We start from the raw sequence: 23,088 nt of genomic DNA, 5'->3' as shown, positions 1-23,088 counted from the left end.
ACATCATAATTATCAATAATCAATGCAATGGTATAAATATCTATATCAAAAATATTAATCTTTAGATAAGCCTTCTAATTAACCTTCATTTAAACTTATGGGCACAAATAAACAAATTAATACTGGATAATCAGTTTCGCGTGTGGTGCCTGTTTATCTTTTAATTTATTATCAATAATCGGCTTGGGAAAGATATTATTATAAATAACAACAGCAATAATAATTCGAGTTTAAATATGAGCATGACTTTTCGCCGTATTGGCTAATTTGGATTTAATAAAACCTCCTTTGCCTGAAATTGCAAAGTAAACTTTTTTCACCCGATTAGAACTAGAACATTCCAGATTAAAAAAAGAAACAATATTGGATGATTAGTCATTAGACTTACCTGAATGTTTTTCCTTGATGTTAAAGGTAAAGACGGAAAATTTAGGTTATTTTTTAATACGAGTTCCGGCGTGGAACGAACGCAGCAGCACTGATTGGAGCAGGAGAGAAGAATAAAATCGAGAAAGAGTATTTACTAAGTTAAATAATGATGAATTGAAAGCGATGATAGAAACCGATTCGCATTCAAACTACCGCGTAATTTGCAGTTTGGTATTATCGTACTAAATCATGTAGACTTTAATAGGCTGAGTTTGTTTTATAATTTAATATTATACAAGATTGTAGGGAATATTAATTTTGCAGAAAACCTTTTAGTTTAATGTATGGCTTAAAGCCATAATGCTTATCTATTACCTAGGTACTAATTAAAAAAGCAAAGTGGTTCTAATACGTAAAAATATGTTTTAAAGATTTTTTCTTTAAATTGTAAAAAAAATATATAATATCATGCGTACCTTGTTACTCATGCGATAATATGGCGCGAATTCGTTTCCTTTCTTTGGAAATTATGTCTACGGAGTTTTCATATTCGTTTAAGTCTACGGATAATTTATCATTTTAACATCGCATTTTAAAATTTTTACTAATTCTGAGCTAAGACTTGAAGCCTCTCCTGACCTGAAGACTTGACCTTACTGTACTATCACATACTCTTTGACCTTACGCCCGAATAACTTACGTTACGTTACGGCTTCCAGGCGTCTCAATACGTGATACATGATCAAGTGTATTACGTCTCAAACTTTGATTACGGATTACACTTTTTAGATGCTTGGACTACGGGCCTCAGTATTGGAAATGTGTTAAGCGAAAAAATTCGAAAAAAAAAATTCTTAAATTAATTTAAAGACTGGCCAGTCAATTTTAAATGAATGGACATGAACACGATGACATGTATAAAAACATAATATTATTTTAAGATATATTGCTCTTAAAATTGTGAAGGGGCTTAGTAATACTAAAAGCTTTCTTAACGCACTATATGTTCATAGAAGACACTAGTTAACACAAGAATAACTTCTAGATTTGAATTCTGGAGGTCAAGTACTTATTTGAGTTCAACTTAAACATTATTAAAGCCTACATCAGAACGTCTATCTTATCTACGGCAAACTTTACTATTTCATTAATATGCAAGTGATTTATATGGGAAAATTAATAAATAGATTTATAGCTACTTATATTGTTTAAAGATTCGATTCTCTTCGAATCCTGGTGGACAAGCTCCAAATTATTTTTATATTGTACTCTATTCAGTGGTCACTGTGAGAATGCTAGTTAAAAAGTGGGTAAAAGTTTAAAAGCCCATTAATAATCTTCACTTTATATTTACCAATAATAACTCCAGTCATACATTTTCAGAAGAAAATAAACGACATTTTGCAAACCTCCAGTGATGCAACGAAGAGAGTTTTCGTTGCATCATTGTTCTGTCTTTCGTTCAGTCACTTGTCATTGCGTAGAGGTTTGTCTTCTACCGCAATTATCTCATAGTCTTTTTGAGGAGTGTTTCATCACATTTTAAAACATTATCAGGAGGTATGGCGGCCATGCAAAGTCTTGTTGTCAAAGAACTTTTCTCAACGTGCATCTTGTTATGAATGTTACTTTATACATAGTCTGCTGTTTTTCTGGTATTGGCGCTAGTTATTAAAGACAAATCTTGCATTTCAATAATAAGTTGTACCAGCCCCTCAAGATTTTCGTTAGAACAAAGATGATGAACTAACATATGGATTTATCATTGGATACTATTCATGCACGACTAAATTTCAAGCACAGAATTTCAGCTGAATGCTATCTTAACGATATGCAGGAAAATGAAGGGATAAAAAATAATGAGAAATTATAGAGAGTTGTTCCAAAATATGACTAGTAACCAAAACTTAAAAAGGCAAATTTTGGAGAACTCCAACCTGATATCCCCCTAATAAACCTTTGTTATCCAAATTTAGAATATCCAATAAAACAGTTATATCAAGAGTTTGCCGTTTTGCCAGTTTTTAAACAAAGCTTGTTCTCCAATATTCCTAGCCAAACTTAGAATTAGAGACCATTCTTTTACAGTAGCATATATATTATAAGTATTATAGTTTCAGGTATAATAAGAAAACAATACTTGGTTTAATCTTAGCACTGATAATTATCGTTAAAATTAAAAAACAGATACTAGTATAGCTTTGTGGTCTACCATAACCTAACTACCTACCGTAACATTGGCTAAATGCCCTGTGCTCCTCCGGGGCGTAAAAAGAAAGGAGCCATAGGCCCAAGACTATCGTAAGAGGCGACTAAAGGCTATTAGAAGTGGGAGACTCACGCTGTCCTATTATAACGTCGGCACGAACAGGCTAGACTCGTCGATATGTTGGATACTTGCAACATACATTGCTATGCAGACGACAGCACTAGTGATGCCGTATACACGGGCCATGCAGGTCTCTCTCAGGAAATCGTTGACCAGTGCTGGGAGGAACTTGTGTCTTCTATCAAGTCTTCTCTTGAAAAGGTCGTGGAATGGAATAAAATGAATCTTGTCCGATGTAACCCCCAGAAGTCTCAAGTTCGCGCGTTTACCACTAAAAAAAATTTTTTTTCGTATCACCGCTCTTCAGTAACACCTTTCTTAAAGCCTCGCCAAGTATCAGAATACTGGGTCTCAAAATCTCAAGTGGTTGCCATTCCGCGGTCACCTGGAGGGCATGGCCAAATTGGCTTCCAAGAAGCTGGGCGTCATAAATAGAGCATGGCAATACTTCAAGTCAGCCCATATTCAAGCGCTCTACACAGCGCAGCTCTCGCCACATACGAGGGCGGCACTGAAAATTTCGGGAATCAAGGAAGTGACAACATTACTATTTAAAAATGTATTTATTGACTTTCGAAGTATTCTCCGCGAAATTTGACACATTTTTCCATACGATGGAACCAATCTTTAAAACAACCATTCCGTTCGGGTAGTTGGGGTCTCCAAAATGGTCGTTTTGTAAGCGTCTTCAGGTGATGAAAATCTCTGACCACGCAATTTATTCTTTATTTTAGGGAAAGTATAGATATCATTAGGGCTTAGGTCGGGGCTGTAAGGCGGATGGTCTAATAATTCTATGTTTTCTTGCTCTAAAATCTCTTTTGTACTGTGCGCGGTGTGAGAACTCGCATTGTCATGATGGAGGATGATGCGGCGGCGGTTGCAGTTCTCTTTACGGAGTTCAGAAACGACCTGTGGCAAACAAATAGCTAGCATACGATTCTGCATTAAACGTTCTTTGTCCCTCAAGAGGAATAGTCGCAACATGGCCGGTTTTGGAGACAAACGTGGCCACTATTTTTTTTGCAACACTCTGTGAACGAACAATTTTTGTTGGCTTTAACTCATTTTCGAACACCCAAACTCGTGACTGGTTTTTTGTTGCGGGTTCGTACGCGTATATCCAGGATTTGTCACCTGATACGATATTGTATACAGCATTTGAGGATCCTGCGTGGAATCTTTCGAGAGTTCTGACGCACCAAGTAACGCGAGCTGCTTCTTGCTCTTCAAAGAGCAAATGCGGTATCCATCGGGAAAACAACTTTTTTACACCTAATTCTTCATGCAAGATTATTTGTATTTGACTCATGTTATGTCTAAAGTTGCTTGAATTTTGCGGTATGTTACATGTCGATCTTCCTCAATCAGCTTACGCACAGCATCAACATTTTCTTTGGTGACTGCAGGTTTTAGACGACCTTGACGGGGACCATCACTGAGCTTGACACGTCCAAGTTGAAATTCAGCAAACCAGCGATAAATTGTGGTTTTTGATGGGGCTTCATCATCAAATGCAGAAATCATCCGGGCAACACACTTTTTTTGTGTTAAAACACTTCGAAAGTCATAATCAAAGAGTATAATAATATATAGGGAATAATAATAAATCATCGCTCTAGAATTTTCTCGAGTCAATTCCATTTTCTCAACGACTAAACAAGTTTGACAAGGCCTTGTGACAAGACCGAGAAACATTTTTTAAATAAATTAATGGTATTTGATTTTTAAAACCAAGGAGTTTCCAATTAAAAAGATTTTAATATGACAGCAATAGTGGAAATATTCCATTCCCGATTCTTTTAGTGCAGCCTTTGTATTGAGTATTGCTGTCATCTCTGGTCTGGCGCACCCCAGTATCAGCTCGATCCATTTTATCGAGTGCAACGCAGAGCACCACGAATTGTCGGTACTCAGTGCTCTGTGAACGGCTGGATCACTTGGCGTTACGTAGAGACGTTTCTTCATTGTGCGTCTTCTACCGCATTTGTCACGGTTGGTGTTCCGATGAGCTGTTTCACCTGATTCCTGCCTTCCTTCCTGAATTCCACCTTCACACATCACACCACAACTTAGAATATCATCACCACCATCTGGATGTGTGGCGGTCCGCCACAGTGCGGTTTTCAAGGAGCTTTCTTCCACGTACCACAAAGCTGTGGAATGAGCTTCCTTGTGTGGTGTTTCTGGGACGATACCACATGAGTACCTTCACAAAAAGCACGTACACCTTCCTTAAAGGCTGGCAACGCTCCTGTGATTCCTCTCGTGTTGCAAGAGAACGTGGGCGGCGGTTATCACTTAACACCACACATATTTTTCATAAAAAATAATTGTGTATTTTCCAAAGCCATGGAAGAATGGAAGAGGATTAGAATGAAATAGTAAAAATTATTATAAGTTGTGAAGAGGTCTCCTATTTGGACTCAGCCTGGGAGCTACGGGACCTTTTTCGTATTATGTAGCAATATACTTATATGACATGATAGAGGATATGACTTTGATATTCTATACTAATAAATGGAATGCCGGTTTCTTCCTTCGGTTATACTGCGAAAACTACTGAACCGATCGGAATAATATTTATACCATATGCAGCGTGTTTCGGGGAAGGTTTTAGTATATGGTATGTAGGTGATTACTTATCCGGATCTTATATATTTTATCTTGTAAATACCTAATCACAATACAAATAATTCTGTCAATGACATTTCACTGCAATGATATTTTTATTGTAATATTCATCATAAATAATAACCACTGTCAAACACGGTCTAGTAAAAAATAAGGACTCCGTGTCACCTTACATAACAGTGGAGCACCAAAACGTTATTATTTGTAGTGTGTATACTATTGGCTTTCCAAAGGTCTGACGATCAGGTCGGATAAACTTTCCAATATGGACCATCCATTTAAATGCCCATATTTTTTTGTCGATAGTACTCACTAAAAGAAAGCGTTTTGTAAAGTTTTAGGTTGCGGAAACATACGGTTCATGAGATACGTTTTTTTTACTTTTCATACAAATTACGTAAGCTTTCATGGTTAAAGTTAGAATAGCGCTATTTGGTTAATAGAATGATTTTAATCTGATATTTTCTTTCCTTACCATTATCTCGTTTTACTTTTTTATATTATTGAAATAAAACATCTTTAGGCGCGACTTGGGGGTAACTTAGATTTTTTTTCTGACGGAAGTAACGGTCAGGAAAAAAGTCAATTGAAACAATTTTTAAGCCGTTATAATTGGTTTAAAAAAACATTTCAATATGCTCAGTAATATTTTTTGAAAATCTCTAAGTGTATAATTTGCCAATTTATTACTACTTATGTAAAAAATATTAAATAAGTTATCAGAATTTTTCTAACATTAGCGACATTCGTTAATTTGTTTTTGGTTTCTTCGTCCATTATTAGGAAAGGCAAAGGATTCGAGGCCATACAGCCATATTCGTTAATATTCAATAACAACATCATATTAATATGTGCTAATATAACCTTCAATTTCTTACTTTCATTTAATTAAATGTTTAACCATCAGGTCTTTTACTATCCGCATGAAATTTACATATGGTAAAATTTATGGTTTGTATTTCCAAGTTCCATGAGCTCTTCATAAAATATGAATGCCCGTACTCCGTAGCTCCCATACTAACTGTCATTGTTATATGTGACAATCACTTTTGACTAGTGTTACTTTCAGTATGACAGTGTCAGATGTATATGTCAAAGATTCTTTTCATTGTGGCTTTGTAGAATCAAGTTTCAACTTCAAGTTTGTAGGTAGGTACCTACTACCTACTTTGTAAGTTTGTAGTGTCAAGTGTGTGAGTTGTGTCTTGTGTTTGATAGTTCGCGGAATTTTATAAATATTCATAATTAAGCGTCATTTTCATTATTACTTTAATCCGCGAGCAGTAAAGTTGATAATTCAAGCTAAGAGCTCACTATTTTATTTCGTTATTACCATTAACATAGTGTTTCCACTCAAACCCTAGCACTTATTGTAACTTTAGTGGTAACATAACTTTGTGTGTTTTAAAGTTTATCTTGACGAAAAAAGTGACTTAAATTTTTTTACAATATTCAAAATGCATGCAAAGTTTTACTGTCTTGTTACATTTCTTTGCATTATACCCATTGCTTATGCCTGCAATGAGGCAATTTGTGCGAGTGTTGTTTCTAAGTGCATGTTGACTCAGTCTTGCAAATGTGATCTAAAGGACTGCTCTTGTTGTAAGGACTGTTTCAACTGCCTTAGCTATTTATATAGTGAATGTTGCAGTTGTGTTGGTAAGTTCTATAAAAGTTGATTACTAAAAGAATTTGCTCATTTAACATAAAAGCCCTGAAGTTGGGTTACATGTTCTGTGTGTGTGTGCCTTTTTTTCTGTAAATATGTCTTGGTAACTGCTTTTGTTATCCTTTAAGAATAAAAACCCTTTCCTAGAAAATCATAGTCAAATAATTTTTATGATAATAATCTTGATATTTAGAAAATTATAAAAAGCTATTGCTTTTGCATTACAATTTTTGTATGATATTTATCTCTTTCATAATATTTCTCATCATAATATTATATATCATTTGTTAACAGATATGTGTCCAAAACCGAATGACACCCAGACAGAGCTCTCCAAGTCATCACATGTGGAGGAAATGCCGGACAATGTGCCGGGTCTCTTTGCAGCCTTGACCAGTGATCCTGATCCTCAACAAAGATGGTTGTCCATAACATATCCAGTAGACGTTGACTTGTCCGCCTACAGACCTGCTTCAGAGAGACAGCTAGTTTATCATCTGCGTAAGTAAAGCGCTTACACTTTCCTTAAAGGCCGGCAACACTCTTGTGATTCCTCTGGTGTTGCAAGAGAATGTGGGCGGCAGTGATCACTTAACACCAGGTGACCCATACACTCGTTTGTCCTCCTATTCCATAAAAAAAAAGTATTATTATCCATATTTTCATGATATTATCTTAATCTTATATTAAATGTTACTTAACCACACCTTACATACTCAAAAAAATTGTACTGCTAATAATTTTTATGCTGAAGTAGAGTTGTCTCAATCTATTTGACTGCATACAACAAATAGTGGCTTGAACCATAGACCATCAATTAATCCGGTTGCCTTGAATCTGGCCTTGTTTGTGATGTGGGTTCTCTATACATCTTCTAGTGCAAATGATATTTACGCAAGGAGAGCGGCACATGGTGGAATTTCACCACTGAAACATTTTCTTAATTTACTAATTTATATCCGAGGGAACAAAGCAAGTTACTTACCTGATGGAAAGTAAAAACCCAGCCGTCCATGGCTATTAGCATTACCAGAGATTAAGAGGTGTGCTGTTTGAGATTGAAGTATGCTTGAGACTTGATGTTCAGTTATACATCAGTCAGCTGATGATTATACAAGAAATGAGTCATCTGGTGATTTTTGCAAGAAACTATTTGCCTCATACAGCCACTTTGTGGAATTATATTTGATATCTAATATATAAAATTCTCATGTCACTGTGTTTGTAGTTAAACTCCTTCGAAACGGCATGACCGATTCTCATGAAATTTTGAGTGCATATTGGGTAGGTCTGAGAATCAGACAACATCTATCTTCATCCCCCTAAATGTTAAGGGTGGTCCACACCAATTTTTTTTTTTTTTTTTTTTGACATTTTTTTAAATTTGGTCGATTATGAGTCAGCATTAAAAAATACATACAACTTCAAATTTTCACCCATCTACGATCAACAGTTACTTTTGTATAGCAGGTCTTAAATATTTTTTTTTCACAAATATGTAGTTCAATGTAGTGGTTGTTCTCCATTTTTGTTCCATTATTCAGATCCATATATTGTGATAAGCTTTCTGACAGGGCCGAGCTTTATTTAACATGTGTTAAATCAGCATTTGATCTTGATTCCTTTGGATACATACTATAAAAAACACCTGTTTTACCTAAAATGATCTTTTAATATTTACTCTTTATTTATTTGAACAACACAACAAAGATTTTATGCATAAATTACATAATTCACATTATGCTGTAAATACTAATTAATTTGTCTTTTTATTTTTTTATCTACTAGTTGTTACCCTTATAAGTTGGTTTTCCAGTGCATATACAGACACATTAAACACTCCCATACATTCAGTATGAGATTAGTAGTCATTGTATCGTATCACACAAGGATGTCATTTTGAATATGAAATCTTGTTCTTACTTAGAAATAAATATTATTCAATTAAAAGATAGTTTTATTACTTTGTTAGGTTAATAAACTGTTTTCTTTAATATCAGCTTTAAGCTAAAATAATGTTTTAAAATAAGTAAACTAAAACCTTTCTACTAGTATAGGAGTGTTTCATATCAAAATGTTGGATACTTCTCGTTTGATTTTTAAAAAGTTATTGCCCTTTTACTATTAGATACTGTACTTTCGATATCAGTTTATAGTTTTTTTGATATCTGTAATAGTTACGGCATAATCGCCTTGTCGCGCTTAAAGATTACATCCTGTAATGTATGTAATATGTTTTATAATGAAACAAAAACCATTTAATTGTTGCTGTGTAAAGAGAAATTTATTTTGTGATAAAACTTTCTAACTTTTACACTTTCAAACATTACAATTATTTACAAACCTGTAAAGAGAAACAACATTAAAAGCTATTGCTCCAATTTATATTTTAATAATCTAAAATGATTAATAGTATTTCTTTACAAATAATCCTTGTTAATTTTCAATTACATAAAACCAGAGTGGATACCGTTAAAGTAGGAACATAGTGCAAAGTGCTGACACCATAGAATAAATATGCATGTAAAACTTTGACATTTAAGGTCAAGTTAATGTGTGGGAAATTTAAATTAAATGGAGAGCCAATAGAGCTTCATTTACATACATGTATATACAAAATAATCATTATCTCTCATTGGTAAGGCAGCTTTTGTTTTTCCGTTCGGTCCTTATCTGACTTACTTTGCAAATCTGACTATCACGAAATAGTATTTCCATTTTTCGAGTTAGTACACTCACAAAATATAATTAAAAATCAAATATTTTTATTCAAAACAGGATGTTATTTAGTGAAAGTCAAAAACTACCACCAATTCAAAATAGACTGCCTCAGACCTGAGAAGAACGGGCGCAACAAACTCAGCGGGCCTTTTTTTTATAAAAAATATGTTTACAATGTAATATCATGCAATAAAACATATTATTTAATAGACTGAGGGCTGTCGCTCCATTCCCAATATGTAAAAGGCATAAAAAGCATTTATTTTCTCAAAATTGATTCGATTAGAATTCTTTTTGAAGTCATTTCTAATAACTACTAGATACTACTACCGCTTCGGAAACAAATGGCGCTCTGAGAGAAAAGAAGCGACGCAAGAAACTCTCCCAACATTCTTTTTTTGCGCTCTTTTCAATATAAATATACAATATTGTACAGTCATATCTATCGCTATAAAATTATCATAATCTAGTCCCAGGTTGTCTGATCATTTAGATATTCAGGAGGTCTACTCGCAAAATCGACAACGATACATTCGGAACGATAACGATAATACTCCGAATATATCGCAACTAACCTACTCTAACAAATGATCGAATTCCTTATCGTTTATCGTTACCATAGACTAATATTTTGATTTTTTTACCATGTTAGTGTGAATGTAATATGTTCAAACCTAAACATTATCTGTGCTTTGTCGCTGTGAAGTGTCAAAAGTCAAAACATAGTTTAGGCGCTAAGGACCATGCCAGACTCTGCACCACCAATTTGGTATCATTTACACATAATGTAAATATTACAAAAATATGTAATGAATATAATATGACCATTTAAAATTGAATAAATAATACAAAACTCGCGGATAATAAAATGTAATAAAAGTAACTCAACCCTTCTCGTCGACTTCCTATTTCTCAGGCGGCCATTTGCATTATTTCTACGCATAAACGATCAACAAAATGACTTAAATAACTTAGTAGTAAAAAAATCCTCTTGAATAGTAAATCACATATAATTATTTTAATAATATATATTAACTATGTATATTGTATGGCAAATATATCTTGAAACGATAATAGCAACGACAGCCTAGGAGGTATCGTTGAGATTATCGTAAAAGTGACGTTTGATTATTTGTGAATTTCGAATATTCGTCTCTGACATTTTCAACTAAGGGTAGGGTTAGGACCGATAATATCGAATAATGTTTCGTTCGTTCAATCATCGTTTCAACATTGAATACGATGTAACTAAGAGTAGGATTCGACACGACTAATGCCACGAATTTATCGAATATCGATTTTAGGAGTAGGCCCCCTGCAGTGGAGTAATAGTTTTTACAACAGAGCCATTTTTTTTATAAAACATTTAAATTTATTTGTAGATAATGCCTGAACAGTGGCTGGGACTTTATTATAGAAGTGTATACATTTACCCTTAAAGCTATTATGTATCTTATGAAGCCTACTAGAATTAGTTACAAGCAATCCCTTATTTATATTGTTTTAATAATGAAAAAAATGTAGCTTCTGTGAATAACGTAACATATTCCAACAATACTTAGTAAACAACATTAAGCTACATCAGTTCATTAGAATGGGAAGAAGAAGTGATAAGAAACTCCCAACCCATCTTTCAAATAATATAATAACAAAATTGCTTAGCCTGCTGAATTACGCCGTTTAGATAGTACTAGAACTAAAACAATCCAGCGAACAATTAAGAACAGAAGGGCTTAACTGTCTATTGTTAGAATTGCAGGTAGAATCGGCTTCACCGACATTCCTGTGACATCCCAATGTGACTCATTGAGACGCCGGTCGAGTTCTCAGAATTATTATTATCGCAATCTTAAGATCATTTGAATTAACAAATTTTCTGCCTCGAAGCAGTGAGCAAGTTATTTTGAATCCTATCTATCTAATATATATAAAAATGAATTGCTGTTCGTTAGTCTCGCTAAAACTCGAGAACGGCTGGACCGATTTGGCTTATTTTGGTCTTGAATTATTTGTGGAAGTCCAGAGAAGGTTTAAAAGGTGAATAAATAGGAAAATGCTGCTAAATTAAATAAAAATAAAAACAACAAATTTGTTTTTCCTTTGATGTGTCCATACATAATTTCTATGAGAGAATTTATTGACGCACGGTTTGACAGTTCTGCTGTGAAACAATTTCATTACGACAGCAGGGTCCATATTTTACGAAGTAATTTTTGATGTTATGATATATTATTGACAGATTCATATAAAAACATTATTTATTATATACAAAACAACGTCTGTCGGGTCAGCTAGTTTTGAATAAAAATATTTTAATTTGAATATTTTAATGCCATAGATATAAATTGTGATATGTGATATGAAAGCATACGGCATGTTTTTACAGCCTTTTAGCATGCGTAGAGCTTAGGCCTTGGCCGAAATGATAATCATCTCGATTTATTTGTGTTTAATATCGCGTGTAAAATTGCAGAAAGCGTCGACCAAGAATCGGAGCCCGTGAGCCGTGACGTGGTGACATTCAACTGTACCGTGGCGTACATGTCGCAGTGCATGTCGTGCGACAAATGTCGTGCGTCCTGTCGTTCTATGGGCTCGAACAGCTTCAGGTATCTAATATGTATATTATATGCTAATGTACGTTTGTTCGTATTGAATGCACTTTAATTCCATTCGTTATTGTGGCGTGATGGTAAATAATACTCCGTAAACATTCCTGACAAACGTTCTTAAAATTAAAACTTAATATTTAATTACTAACATTTATTTAATCTTGTGCACAGTTTGACATACCTACTCACACAGACTTAATAAAAATACACACACACACGCGCAAACACATACACACACACGCACACATACACACACACGCACACATACACACACACGCGAACACACACATACCTCTTTTTAGTGAGTTTGCTAATTATGTTTAATAATGTATAGCCTTTCGGAAGGACCTAGCCTCTGCAACTCAGGGTATCCTATCGCAGAGGGTAGGACACAAAACATTTTGTACCACATATTATTAGTTGAATAAAAAAAATCTAATATGCTGACGATACAGGCAATGTTATAAATATAATAAGCCACCGCGGAGACCCCGCTTCGATTCTCGACGGTCACGCACCAATGTGTTTTCGATTTTCGAATTCAAATGTGTTTGTTTATTCGAAGCTTTGTAAGATTAAGATGAGATTCATCTCTTGAGACTTCATTGATTTTCAACATCCCAATAAATAGATACAAACGACAAACAGATAAAAATAAAAAATAAAAAACTCTTTTTTGACTGGGTTTACCTAAGTACCTACAAAGTGTATATTTTTTATTGTATTTTTGTTAAACATGGCATGGCATAGTCGGCGAGAATTACTACCAGTCTCATATATTAACTACATACCTAACTTTGTACACAGTATACCTAAGCCACTTGACTGGGTACTTTATATAAATTATTTTGTTTTAATTTTATTAGTATATTAGAAAACTTGTAATTAGCTATCATAATTTTATTATATAAGTACTAGCTAATAACCTAGCTGTAAGCTTTCCGTAAAGAAGAAAATGAAATGACACGTGCCTTCGATTTTATGTTATGTACAAATAAATAAATATATTTGTCGATGCATCCAATAAACGATAATTTCTATCAAATAATAATAATAATAATATAATATTGACAACTTTTACACAAATTATCTTGCCCCAAACTAGGCATAGCCTGTACTATGGGTATAAGACAACGATATATTTGATACAATGTACTTACTCAAAAATACATAAAAACAAATAAACATCCATGACTCGGAAACAAAAATTCATATTCATCATATAAATGATTGCACCTACCGGGATTCGAACCCGGGACCTCTAGCTTAGTAGTCAGGGTCACTAACCATTCAGCTATATTTGTTTTTTTATATTACAGCCATTGTAAAATACTCTATTCGATATAACAGAGTTTCTCGTACGTTAATCTCACCTTTTTAGAACATATGGCGTATTCAGTAATTTAAAAGAAATCTAATATATAAAATTCTCATGTCGCGGTGTTTGTAGTTAAACTCCTTCGAAACAGCTTGACCGATTCTCATGAAATTTTGAGTGCATATTGGGTTGGTATGAGAATCGGACAACATCTATTTTTCATCCCCCTAAATGTTAAGGGTGGTCCACACCAAAAATTTTTTTTTTTTTTAAATTTGTTTGTTCATGAGTCAGCATTAAAAAATACATACAACTTCAAATTTTCACCCATCTATGATCAACAGTTACTTTTGTATCGCGATTTTAATATCGGCAATACAACGTTTGATGGGTCATCTAGTATTTATATATAAATAGTGACGATTTAAAACCGCTTAGTTTAAGACTAATTGAATGAAGTTTATTTGACTTTAACTTTGAGTTTAAGGCGCGGTCATACCTCGATATCCAAAAAAAAATGGTTTCTTAGAGAGTCGATTTCAACATAACGCAATGAAAATATTCCGACGCAAAAAATACAGTACACATAGAAGGAGTTAAAGAAAGATTTGAATAGAATAGAATATTTATATATAAGTATAATTTGAAATATCCAATAATAAATTTGGAAGTTGCTTCCCAAAAATAAACTTTGGAGTCAAAAATCTCTGAATTTCAGCGATAAAAACATATTTTTTTTAAAGAATTTAATAGAATTAATACTTTTCTAAAACTTAAACCGAACAATTATTCAATTTATTATGTAAATATTGAATAAACATTAGAAAATCTGTAAAATAAAAATCGCCCATTTGCAGCTTAGCTAACTTTGTTAAACAAAAAAATTGTAGCGTTGGTTGTAGCATTTACAATCCTAGTCACGCCTTACGGCCGTTCCCAATATACTATCTACAGATAGAGATAAACTACTACCTTATACTGTCAGTAATTAGCTATCAATAATCTGAAGCTGTCCCAATATACCCGATAAGTCATTCTTATCGCCTTATATTGGGACGCGTGAATTGCTTTTTCCATACAAACTTGTATCGCTGGCAAGCTATGCGTCGTCCCATTGACAGACAGCGTGTACGGATAAGGTGAATTACCGTCGGTAAGTTTATTAGAACAGAAAATTTGAAAAACAAAATTTTATGAACGACTCGGGACTCGAACCCACGACTACCCGCGTTCCGTGCCGGTGCTCTAACCAAGTGAGTTGTTTTTCAAATTTTATTTGTGTATTAATGCCAGAAGTGAGGTTTATCACTTTAAAAACATAACATATTGTTAGGAACAGAAAAGTCAACGATAGTTTCGATTTTTATCTCAAGTAAGAGATAGACTGAATATTGGGAACGACCGTTAAAGTATGTAAATTAATTTTCAGATGGTTCCACGACGGATGCTGTGAGTGCGTGGGCGATAAGTGTTTGTACTACGGAATTAATGAGAGCAGGTAACGTAATATCGATTCCGTTATTGTAAACACACCGATATAGACCGTTCTGAATACAGGGGCTGTAAATAAACTGACTTATAACGGGCCTCAACTATGTTGTTAAAAGGGAATTTGGTGGTTTAGTCATACATGACTTGATTGATATTGAGGTTGACTGTTAACTTCTATTTTGAGTCTGAGCAATGAACGCACACTACCACAAAGTGACTTACATATCGCGAGTGTGAGACTAATAAACCTGGCCTGTTTTCATCGTTTGGGTAGCAACAATAGGCTCTATCTAGACGTATAAATTATTAATGCTTTTTAAACTGTGTTTCTATCAAAATTGACATTTTGTCTCATGTCCGCTGAATAAAGAGCTGTAATGTTATTACATAACGACATTTAGGTTTTATATACATACAGGTATTCCTCCCTATAACGCGGTTGAGTGTATTCTCGTTATAGGCTGATCCATATAACGAGTTTGTATGACCACATAATTCGTAATAATAATAAGAAATAATCACACTCGTAAGAATTGTTTTTAAATTTCCAATTGTTTGCCTAGTTTTAATATTAAGGTTTTTAGTACACAAATTTAGTAAAACAATTTAATTTTGTAATAACACGCATGGTACGCAAAGCTTATTATGAACTGTACAAATCATTATAAATTTCACAGAACACAATTATGTTTTAGGGATATCCATGCGTTATATGGGAACATGTCCGTGTTATACGGGATAACGCATAGTATAAAAAGCGTTATAAGGGTACCGCGTTATACGTCGGAGAAGTGTTTATAGTATAGAATTTGTAGAATTATCTGCACGTAGAGTCACAACGCAAACACTAGTCATATTAATCATAGTTATTGAAGATGTCTTCATTGTCATCTACACAAACACCTGTGCCACAAGGTCGCATCGCCGTACGAGATAATTAACATAATATACTTGTGCAGGCGCACCTTTATAGCGTATCGTATGTCACGCAGGTGTTCAACAGATTCATACGTTCCATTTGTTTTTTTGCCGATTCCGCAACAAAAGTTATTTTAATTAGTTAATCAGTGTTATTAACTTGTGTAGGCAAGGGTTATGCTCAATCTAGATTTTTTTTCCGTACAAGACCTTTGAAAAGCGATAATATTAAAGAATTATTGACTCTTTCTGTAGTTGCGTTAAATTATGGTCGAATAAGTGAATAAATTATACTAAATAACTTTGCCAAAAAAATGCGTACATATTAGTATTATTATTTATTTATCGATATGCATTGTCCAATTTAACCCCCAGAAGACTCAAGTTTGCGCGTTTACCACAAATAAACCCCCATTTGTCGTATCACCGCTGTTCGACAATACTTCCCTTAAAGCCTCGCCTAGTATCGGAATACTTGGTCTCGAAATCTCGAGCGATTGCCAATTCCATGGCCATCTGCAGGGTAAAGCCAAATTGGCTTCGAAGAAGCTGGGCGTCATCAATAGAGCACGGCAATACTTTAAGCCGGCCCACATTCTAGCGCTCTACAAAGCGCAGGTTCGGCCTCACATGGAGTATTGCTGTCATCTCTGGTCTGGCGCACCCCAGTATCAGCTCGATCCATTTGACTGCGTGCAACGCAGAGTAGTTCGAATTGTCGGGGACCCAGTGCTCTGTGAACGGCTGGATCACTTGGCGTTGCGGAGACACGTAGCTTCATTGTGTGTCTTCTACCGCATTTATCACGGCGAGTGTACCGAAGAGCTATTTAACCTGATTCCTGCCGCCGAATTCCACCTTCGCACGACACGCCACAAGTTAGGATATCATCCCCACCATCAGGATGTGTGGCGGTTCTCCATAGTGCGGTTTTCAAGGAGCTTTCTTCCACGTACTACAAAGCTGTGGTATGAGCTTCCTTGTGCGGTGTTTCCGGGACGATATGACATGGGTACCTTCAAAAAAAGCGCCTACACCTTCCTTAAAGGCCGACAACGCTCCTGTGATTGCTGGTGTTGCAAGAGAAGGTGCGCGGCGGTGATCACTGAACGCCAGGTGACCCATACGCTCGTTTGTCCTCCTATTCCATACAAAAAATATATAATTTACAAAATACACAAATAATACACACTGTAAGAACCACTGAGGTTTGACAACAATGCATTATTTTAGTCTACGCCTTATGTTAGTTTCTTACAAAATAAATATAATATAAGCTTAAAATTAAATTCTATACCTACAGACAATTACTAATATCTAAAACATAACACAATCGTCTACAACAACATTAAGTAATGTACTTGTAGACGATTAAGTAATTTAGGCGTGTACTTTACCATTGGGTCCATTTTACTTACATATGTAAGTTATTTTGCGGAAATCCATAATTATCCAAATGTTGAGTTTTTCCGAAACGAGAATTCGGCCAGTTAACTTTTATTGAAGATGCCTAGAGGCGAAACACGTGTCGAATTGCTGAAAGACAAAATATCTTAGTGGAATTAACAATCAAGAACAACTCATACCTAATTATGTTGTTTAATTGCGGAAAGATTTGCCCCTATACCATGCTATACGATACTACTACCACTACTTACTTACTGGTTAAAAATTGTCTGAAGCAAAACTCTGCCTATGCGTCTATTAGGCAGAGTTTTCGTTCAGTTGTGTCAAAACCCCGGTTCAAATACAACGCCACGCAATGACAGTGTTCAGTGAAAAACTGTTAGTATTGATGTGTTTCAGATGTCTGGCGTGCCCTGGTGGAAAGGAAAGTGCTGGTTCTGTGATAGACGAGGACCTGTCCTACGATGACCTTGACTACGGAGAAGAGGTAGACGCACAGTCAGTCTGAACAGCAATAAACCGTGAGTGCATCGGGACTGGGACAGACCAGTCTGTGTGTCATCAGCAGGCAGTAATTAGTTTGTAAGCGGCAATTCTGAAAGTGATTTTTTAATCTGTGAAAAATGGAGGTCCATAAACCTAACGAGGTTTTTTCTTGCAATCAGGTATATTTAAAAATGATTGAAATTTTATTATTTTATTGTATTTTGGTTTGAGCTGATGGTCTTGTTACATATGCTTTAAATAAATATTTTACTATTCTTTGAAGTGTCTGCCTGACCTGACGTCACTATGACGTCCCCAAAATGGCGGCCAGTCATGTCGCGGCGGTTATAACAATTAAAGACATATCGTACTGTCAAATAAATATCTTGCGATAGTTTTTATATACTTTAATCATTTAGTAGTTAACAAATAAATGGTTTTAAGTAAGCATTGCAAAAAATGACCCAATTTGATGTATATATTGAGATTGATAAGATATTCAATTAAATAATTATATTAACATAAGGTGTCTTTGAGTTCTCAATTTGTTCGCAAGTGCGAAGGAGACCGCGATATGTCTAATGCTGCAAATACGTCCCATTGCTACGATATTCGGTGCCTGAATGAAATTAGGACGAATTCGCATGTTTTTAACAATTTATTTATTTGTATCTGTCACATTAGTAGGTACTATAAATTTACAATGCATATTATGTCAAACTGTATATTTGCGTATTATTACTTTTATCTGTCATTATTTTTCTATTCGAGCATTATTATAAGTATTATATAAGTATAAATTAAGTTAAACATATTTAGATACTTTAAGCAGAATTTATTAGAATTAATTTTTATAACTGACTTCTTAAATCAAAAATAGTACTTTAGCTTGGTCCGCTATTACCCTCTTGTGATTGATTGATTGTGTTGTTTTTGTTCATACCGTTGGATTTAAGTTGACCATCTACTAAACTTTCTTGCGCCGCTTCTTCTCTCTCAGAGCGCCATTTGTTTCCGAAGCGGTAGTAGTACTAGATACTACTATATATATATAATAGTATAGTAGATGTGACATCAAAAAGAACTCTTAAGGAATCAATTTTGAGAAAATAAATGCCTTTTATGCCTTTTAAAAATTGTTTATGAATTGAGCTGACTTAACACACCGTCAATCGAAACTATAAGTCTGGGTTGCCAAGGAATACGATGGTGCCACACATTCCGCAGTCTATGTTAAAGTCAGCGTAACTTAACGTTTAATTTGACTTAAACCTAAAACACCGAACATTATCTTTTTATTGTGTTTGGTAATATGTATATGTGTATTAACTATTAATTAAATCAAAGTTTTCGTAAAACATCACAAATAAATATTGGGTAAACATTCCATTTATATTTCGCTAGTTTCCAAATTTTAATGTTGGGCTGAGAATTAATACTGTTCATCTACCTATATCCAAATTAATATACGATCTCAGTGCCATATTATTGCATGTCAAAAATTAATTCAACAATCTTGAATTAAATAACATAAATATTTCATTTAATTTGTAAAATGTACGCTAAAAGCCCCGCGCTTTAAGAATGGGACAAGCCGCCATGTTAGTGACATAACGTCCAGGCGGACAGAAATCACAAGTCAAATGTTTTAATTTTAAAACCAACGACTAAACCTACAATGTCACTGTCAATGTCATTGCATTTATACTTCCAACAACAAAGACCCTAGAGATTGGAAATAAACTATGTCATGTCGGTGATGCGCGACCTTGAGTTCTTCCACCTTCCAAAAGTGTTCAACGTGCCTAGAGAAGTTTTTATTTATTCTAAAATACTCAGAACATTTTGGTGACAATTGATTTTAAACTATGGTTTAACTTACTTAATGCTAGGTATGTTACCACTATTTCCGTCCTTCACCAAAAATGAAACATGAGATTATGTATTTTATTCTATTACAGTTTATTATTTTAATATTTTTAGTAGAACACATAAATAAGTATAACATTCTTAATTTTATTTCAATTATGTATTTTAAGTGATTTAATTTTATATAATAAGGTAATTACATTATTATATTGTAAACGCAAGCTGTGCTATTAATAAACGCGACGTAAAGGTATTCCAAATTTATTTATTTTTTTGTCTTTATCTTACGTTTGTCAATGTACAACGTCAAAAAGAGACGCTTAAGGCGACACTAAATGCTAGCGACCTTGAGCGATACGAGTTCACGGCTGCCGGCTTGCCATCTATGTAACAAAGCCAATATTTTCAAAATTCTTGCGTGGAAAACAGTTTATAATAATAATACTTACAATCCTCGTTATTCACTACTAATCTGAATAAATGTACCTACACAAAAAAGTACAAGCTATAAGAATAACTTTTCTGAGAGTAATACTAAAAAAATGCGTCCTGCCATGCCAAAAAACTTGTTTAACTGCAAAGAAAAGTGGTAGTTCAAAAAGGCTCGGCAGTGTTAACTATAACCAACAGCAAGCATTAGCAACCTACAAACAAGACTTAGGGATATGTGTAACAGGATTAAATAGTGTTCATAGCTCGAAATGCTATATTTTCACCACAAAACTTGTGTAAAACACCATGTTTGCGTGTTTTCTGCTTACTCTTCGCCTTAAACCTAACGCGGGTTTTTCTTGTTATGGATATTGAAAAATAGTTTATATTATTGTCTTCGTTTATTGTATTTTAGTTTGAGCTGATGGTATTTATACCAAAGCTTTTATAAATAAAAAATTACAATAAGATTACCTTTGTCTGTTTAAAACTTTTCATTTCACATAACTTTTCATTGCGTTTAGTAATAAGACACAACATTTATTTCAATGTGTATTTAAATAAATTATTCAAATAAATTTAAAGTAATTCTAACATAGTTTAAAATGTGTTTTAAATTTTATTATGCATTGAAATCATCTGTTATAAGATAATTATCAAAATTTTGAGTACAAAAAATGCATTACACGACGACTTGCGAAGTCGAGTGGTCGATATGTAAATCTGTTTAAGGTTTATGACATAGATTAAGGATTGTTCTCCGCTGCGCTCCAACTAGATACCGTACTACCTAAGAACAATTGCTTTTTTATTACGGCAGCTTTATAATGAAGTGTGTATTGGCTGTTTGTAAAGATGCTTATGTCTTTAATTAATAAATTGATAAAAGAAATTAATAAAATACAAAATACTTACTGATGAAAGGTGATCCCAGTGTCTTTCTTATTTCTTATTGTATCATATCTACAAACCCGGCATTTTAGTGTCAACGTCACACATTGTTCGAGACTGGCTCGAGTACGACCACTACGCCTATCCTGCGGTATCTAGTTGGAGCGCAGCGGAGACCAATCCTTAATGTAAAGTTTATGAATAAAAAAATTTGTTTGATTCATTTAAATCCTGTATATTTTTGTAGTAAAAGTACGCTATGGGTTACTCATTTAATTATACGTTTAGTATTAATATACTTATAACATTCATGCGAACATTATTGAGAAGTATATCTATATCTCTATTGCACTATTTACTTTTTAATAATTTGTGTCCATAGTCTAATGACATTTTTGCCACTTCTACACAACGACCATTTACAATATGTGACCATAAAGAATGTCTAATAATAGTTGTTTCTTTAAAAAAAAATATGTGTCAAATGAATAAAAATACTTTTTAAACAAATAAAACCCGTGTAATTGTAGCTGTATTTTAACGTGAGGTTGTTGCGTAAAAGTTACTTTATTATTATTATTTATTTAACCCGATGTTTCGTGACCTTTACGGGCTCACTTTAGGGGACATGGAGGAGTCTTAAAAAAGTGTTTTATTGAAATGAATTTGTAATACTCGTGTTAATTTAGGAAAAAATTATGTCGTATCTATTTAATTGTTTTGAGGTTAAGTTTGATTTTAACTAGTTCTGATTGTTTCGCTGGTATTGCCAGCTTTGCATAAAAAATGCATTTGTATTGCAGAAAATTATTTTCTACAATAAACTATTAATTGAGTAAAGGGTCGATATTTGTCATAACGGCTTATTATTTCTCGGAAGTGCCAAATTATATTTTGTTTGAACAATTTGCCATTTACAAGTAGTTTATATAAGATCTGATAATTGTATCGTAAGTGTTGCCATTTAAGTGCCTTAATTATCATAGTTTTTACGTACTTTTAAGCGATTTTGTACTCGAATATTTTTGTATTACATTTTATACAATAAATGTTTTTAATAGTCTTCTGATGATTTTACCCTTTTTTAATAATAAATAGGTCTCACCTATTGCATGCCTCGAACGCGAAGCGGCGAGGTTGTCCTTTATAACCGACCTGTCAACGTCACACGATTTCCACTCTTTAAACTGCCAATTTTTTAGTTGTCGAATACGTATTAATATAAAAAAAAGTTCATTAAACAAAATTTATCGTGGACGTCATTAGTCTGTGGTTCAAAAAAACGGCGTGGTACGGATATCTCGAGGACGACTTGACGAAACGAATTTTTTTTTTTCACAATTTTCAGAATAAAGCAGAGAAGGTTCCTTTCGAAAATCATTATTGTAGGCCTTCTCGTTTTTTTAAAAAAAACGCAGGTCATTCGATTTTATTCGAAATTTAAGAGCGTTCGAGGCGTGCGCTTTTGGATTTTCCATTTTTTTTATATAAGAACCACGGGATGGGGAGTGGTGAGGCAACCAACCATGGACATCTGACGAAGGTGTCAAGAGACTCATTGCCGGCCCTTAGGGTGGGAGTGTGCTCTTTTCTTGAAGGTCCCTAAGTCGTATCGGTTCGGGAAAACAGCCGGTAATTGATTGCACAAAGTGTCTGTACGAGACAAGAAATTTCTTGCAAATTCAAATATTTTTATTCAAAATAGGATTTAAAATTACTTATTGAACGTCAAAAACTACCACCCATTCAAGAAACGCAGCGGGCTTTTTTTTAGTTTAAAATATGGATTACAATGTGATATCGTACAATAAACATTTATAATTAAAGAGCCTGAGGGTGTTCGCTTTATTCCCAGTCCGTGGTGTCATTAAGAAAATCGCTTATGCTATAATAACCTTTCCCACACAAACGTTTTTTAACAATTCTTTTAAATTTCGTAACA

At 34.0% G+C, this 23,088-nt stretch overlaps 1 protein-coding gene across 1 annotated transcript; it reads left to right on the top strand.

Annotated features, from left to right (window-relative positions):
• The first annotated feature begins 6,521 nt into the window (after positions 1 to 6,521).
• On the top strand, positions 6,522 to 22,209 carry LOC126972190 (protein twisted gastrulation). Its single transcript, XM_050818820.1, has 5 exons — positions 6,522 to 6,991; positions 7,296 to 7,502; positions 12,196 to 12,331; positions 15,082 to 15,150; positions 17,868 to 22,209. The coding sequence occupies exons 1-5, from the start codon at positions 6,790 to 6,792 to the stop codon at positions 17,974 to 17,976; spliced, it is 723 nt and encodes a 240-aa protein (XP_050674777.1). The 5' UTR covers positions 6,522 to 6,789; the 3' UTR covers positions 17,977 to 22,209.
• Positions 22,210 to 23,088: the final 879 nt, after the last annotated feature.

The sequence above is a fragment of the Leptidea sinapis genome, chromosome 25 (genome assembly GCF_905404315.1).
Source record: "Leptidea sinapis chromosome 25, ilLepSina1.1, whole genome shotgun sequence".
Taxonomy (NCBI): domain Eukaryota; kingdom Metazoa; phylum Arthropoda; class Insecta; order Lepidoptera; family Pieridae; genus Leptidea; species Leptidea sinapis.
The sequence above is the reverse complement of the archived record's forward strand: the minus strand, read 5'-3'. Positions and strand labels throughout refer to the sequence as shown.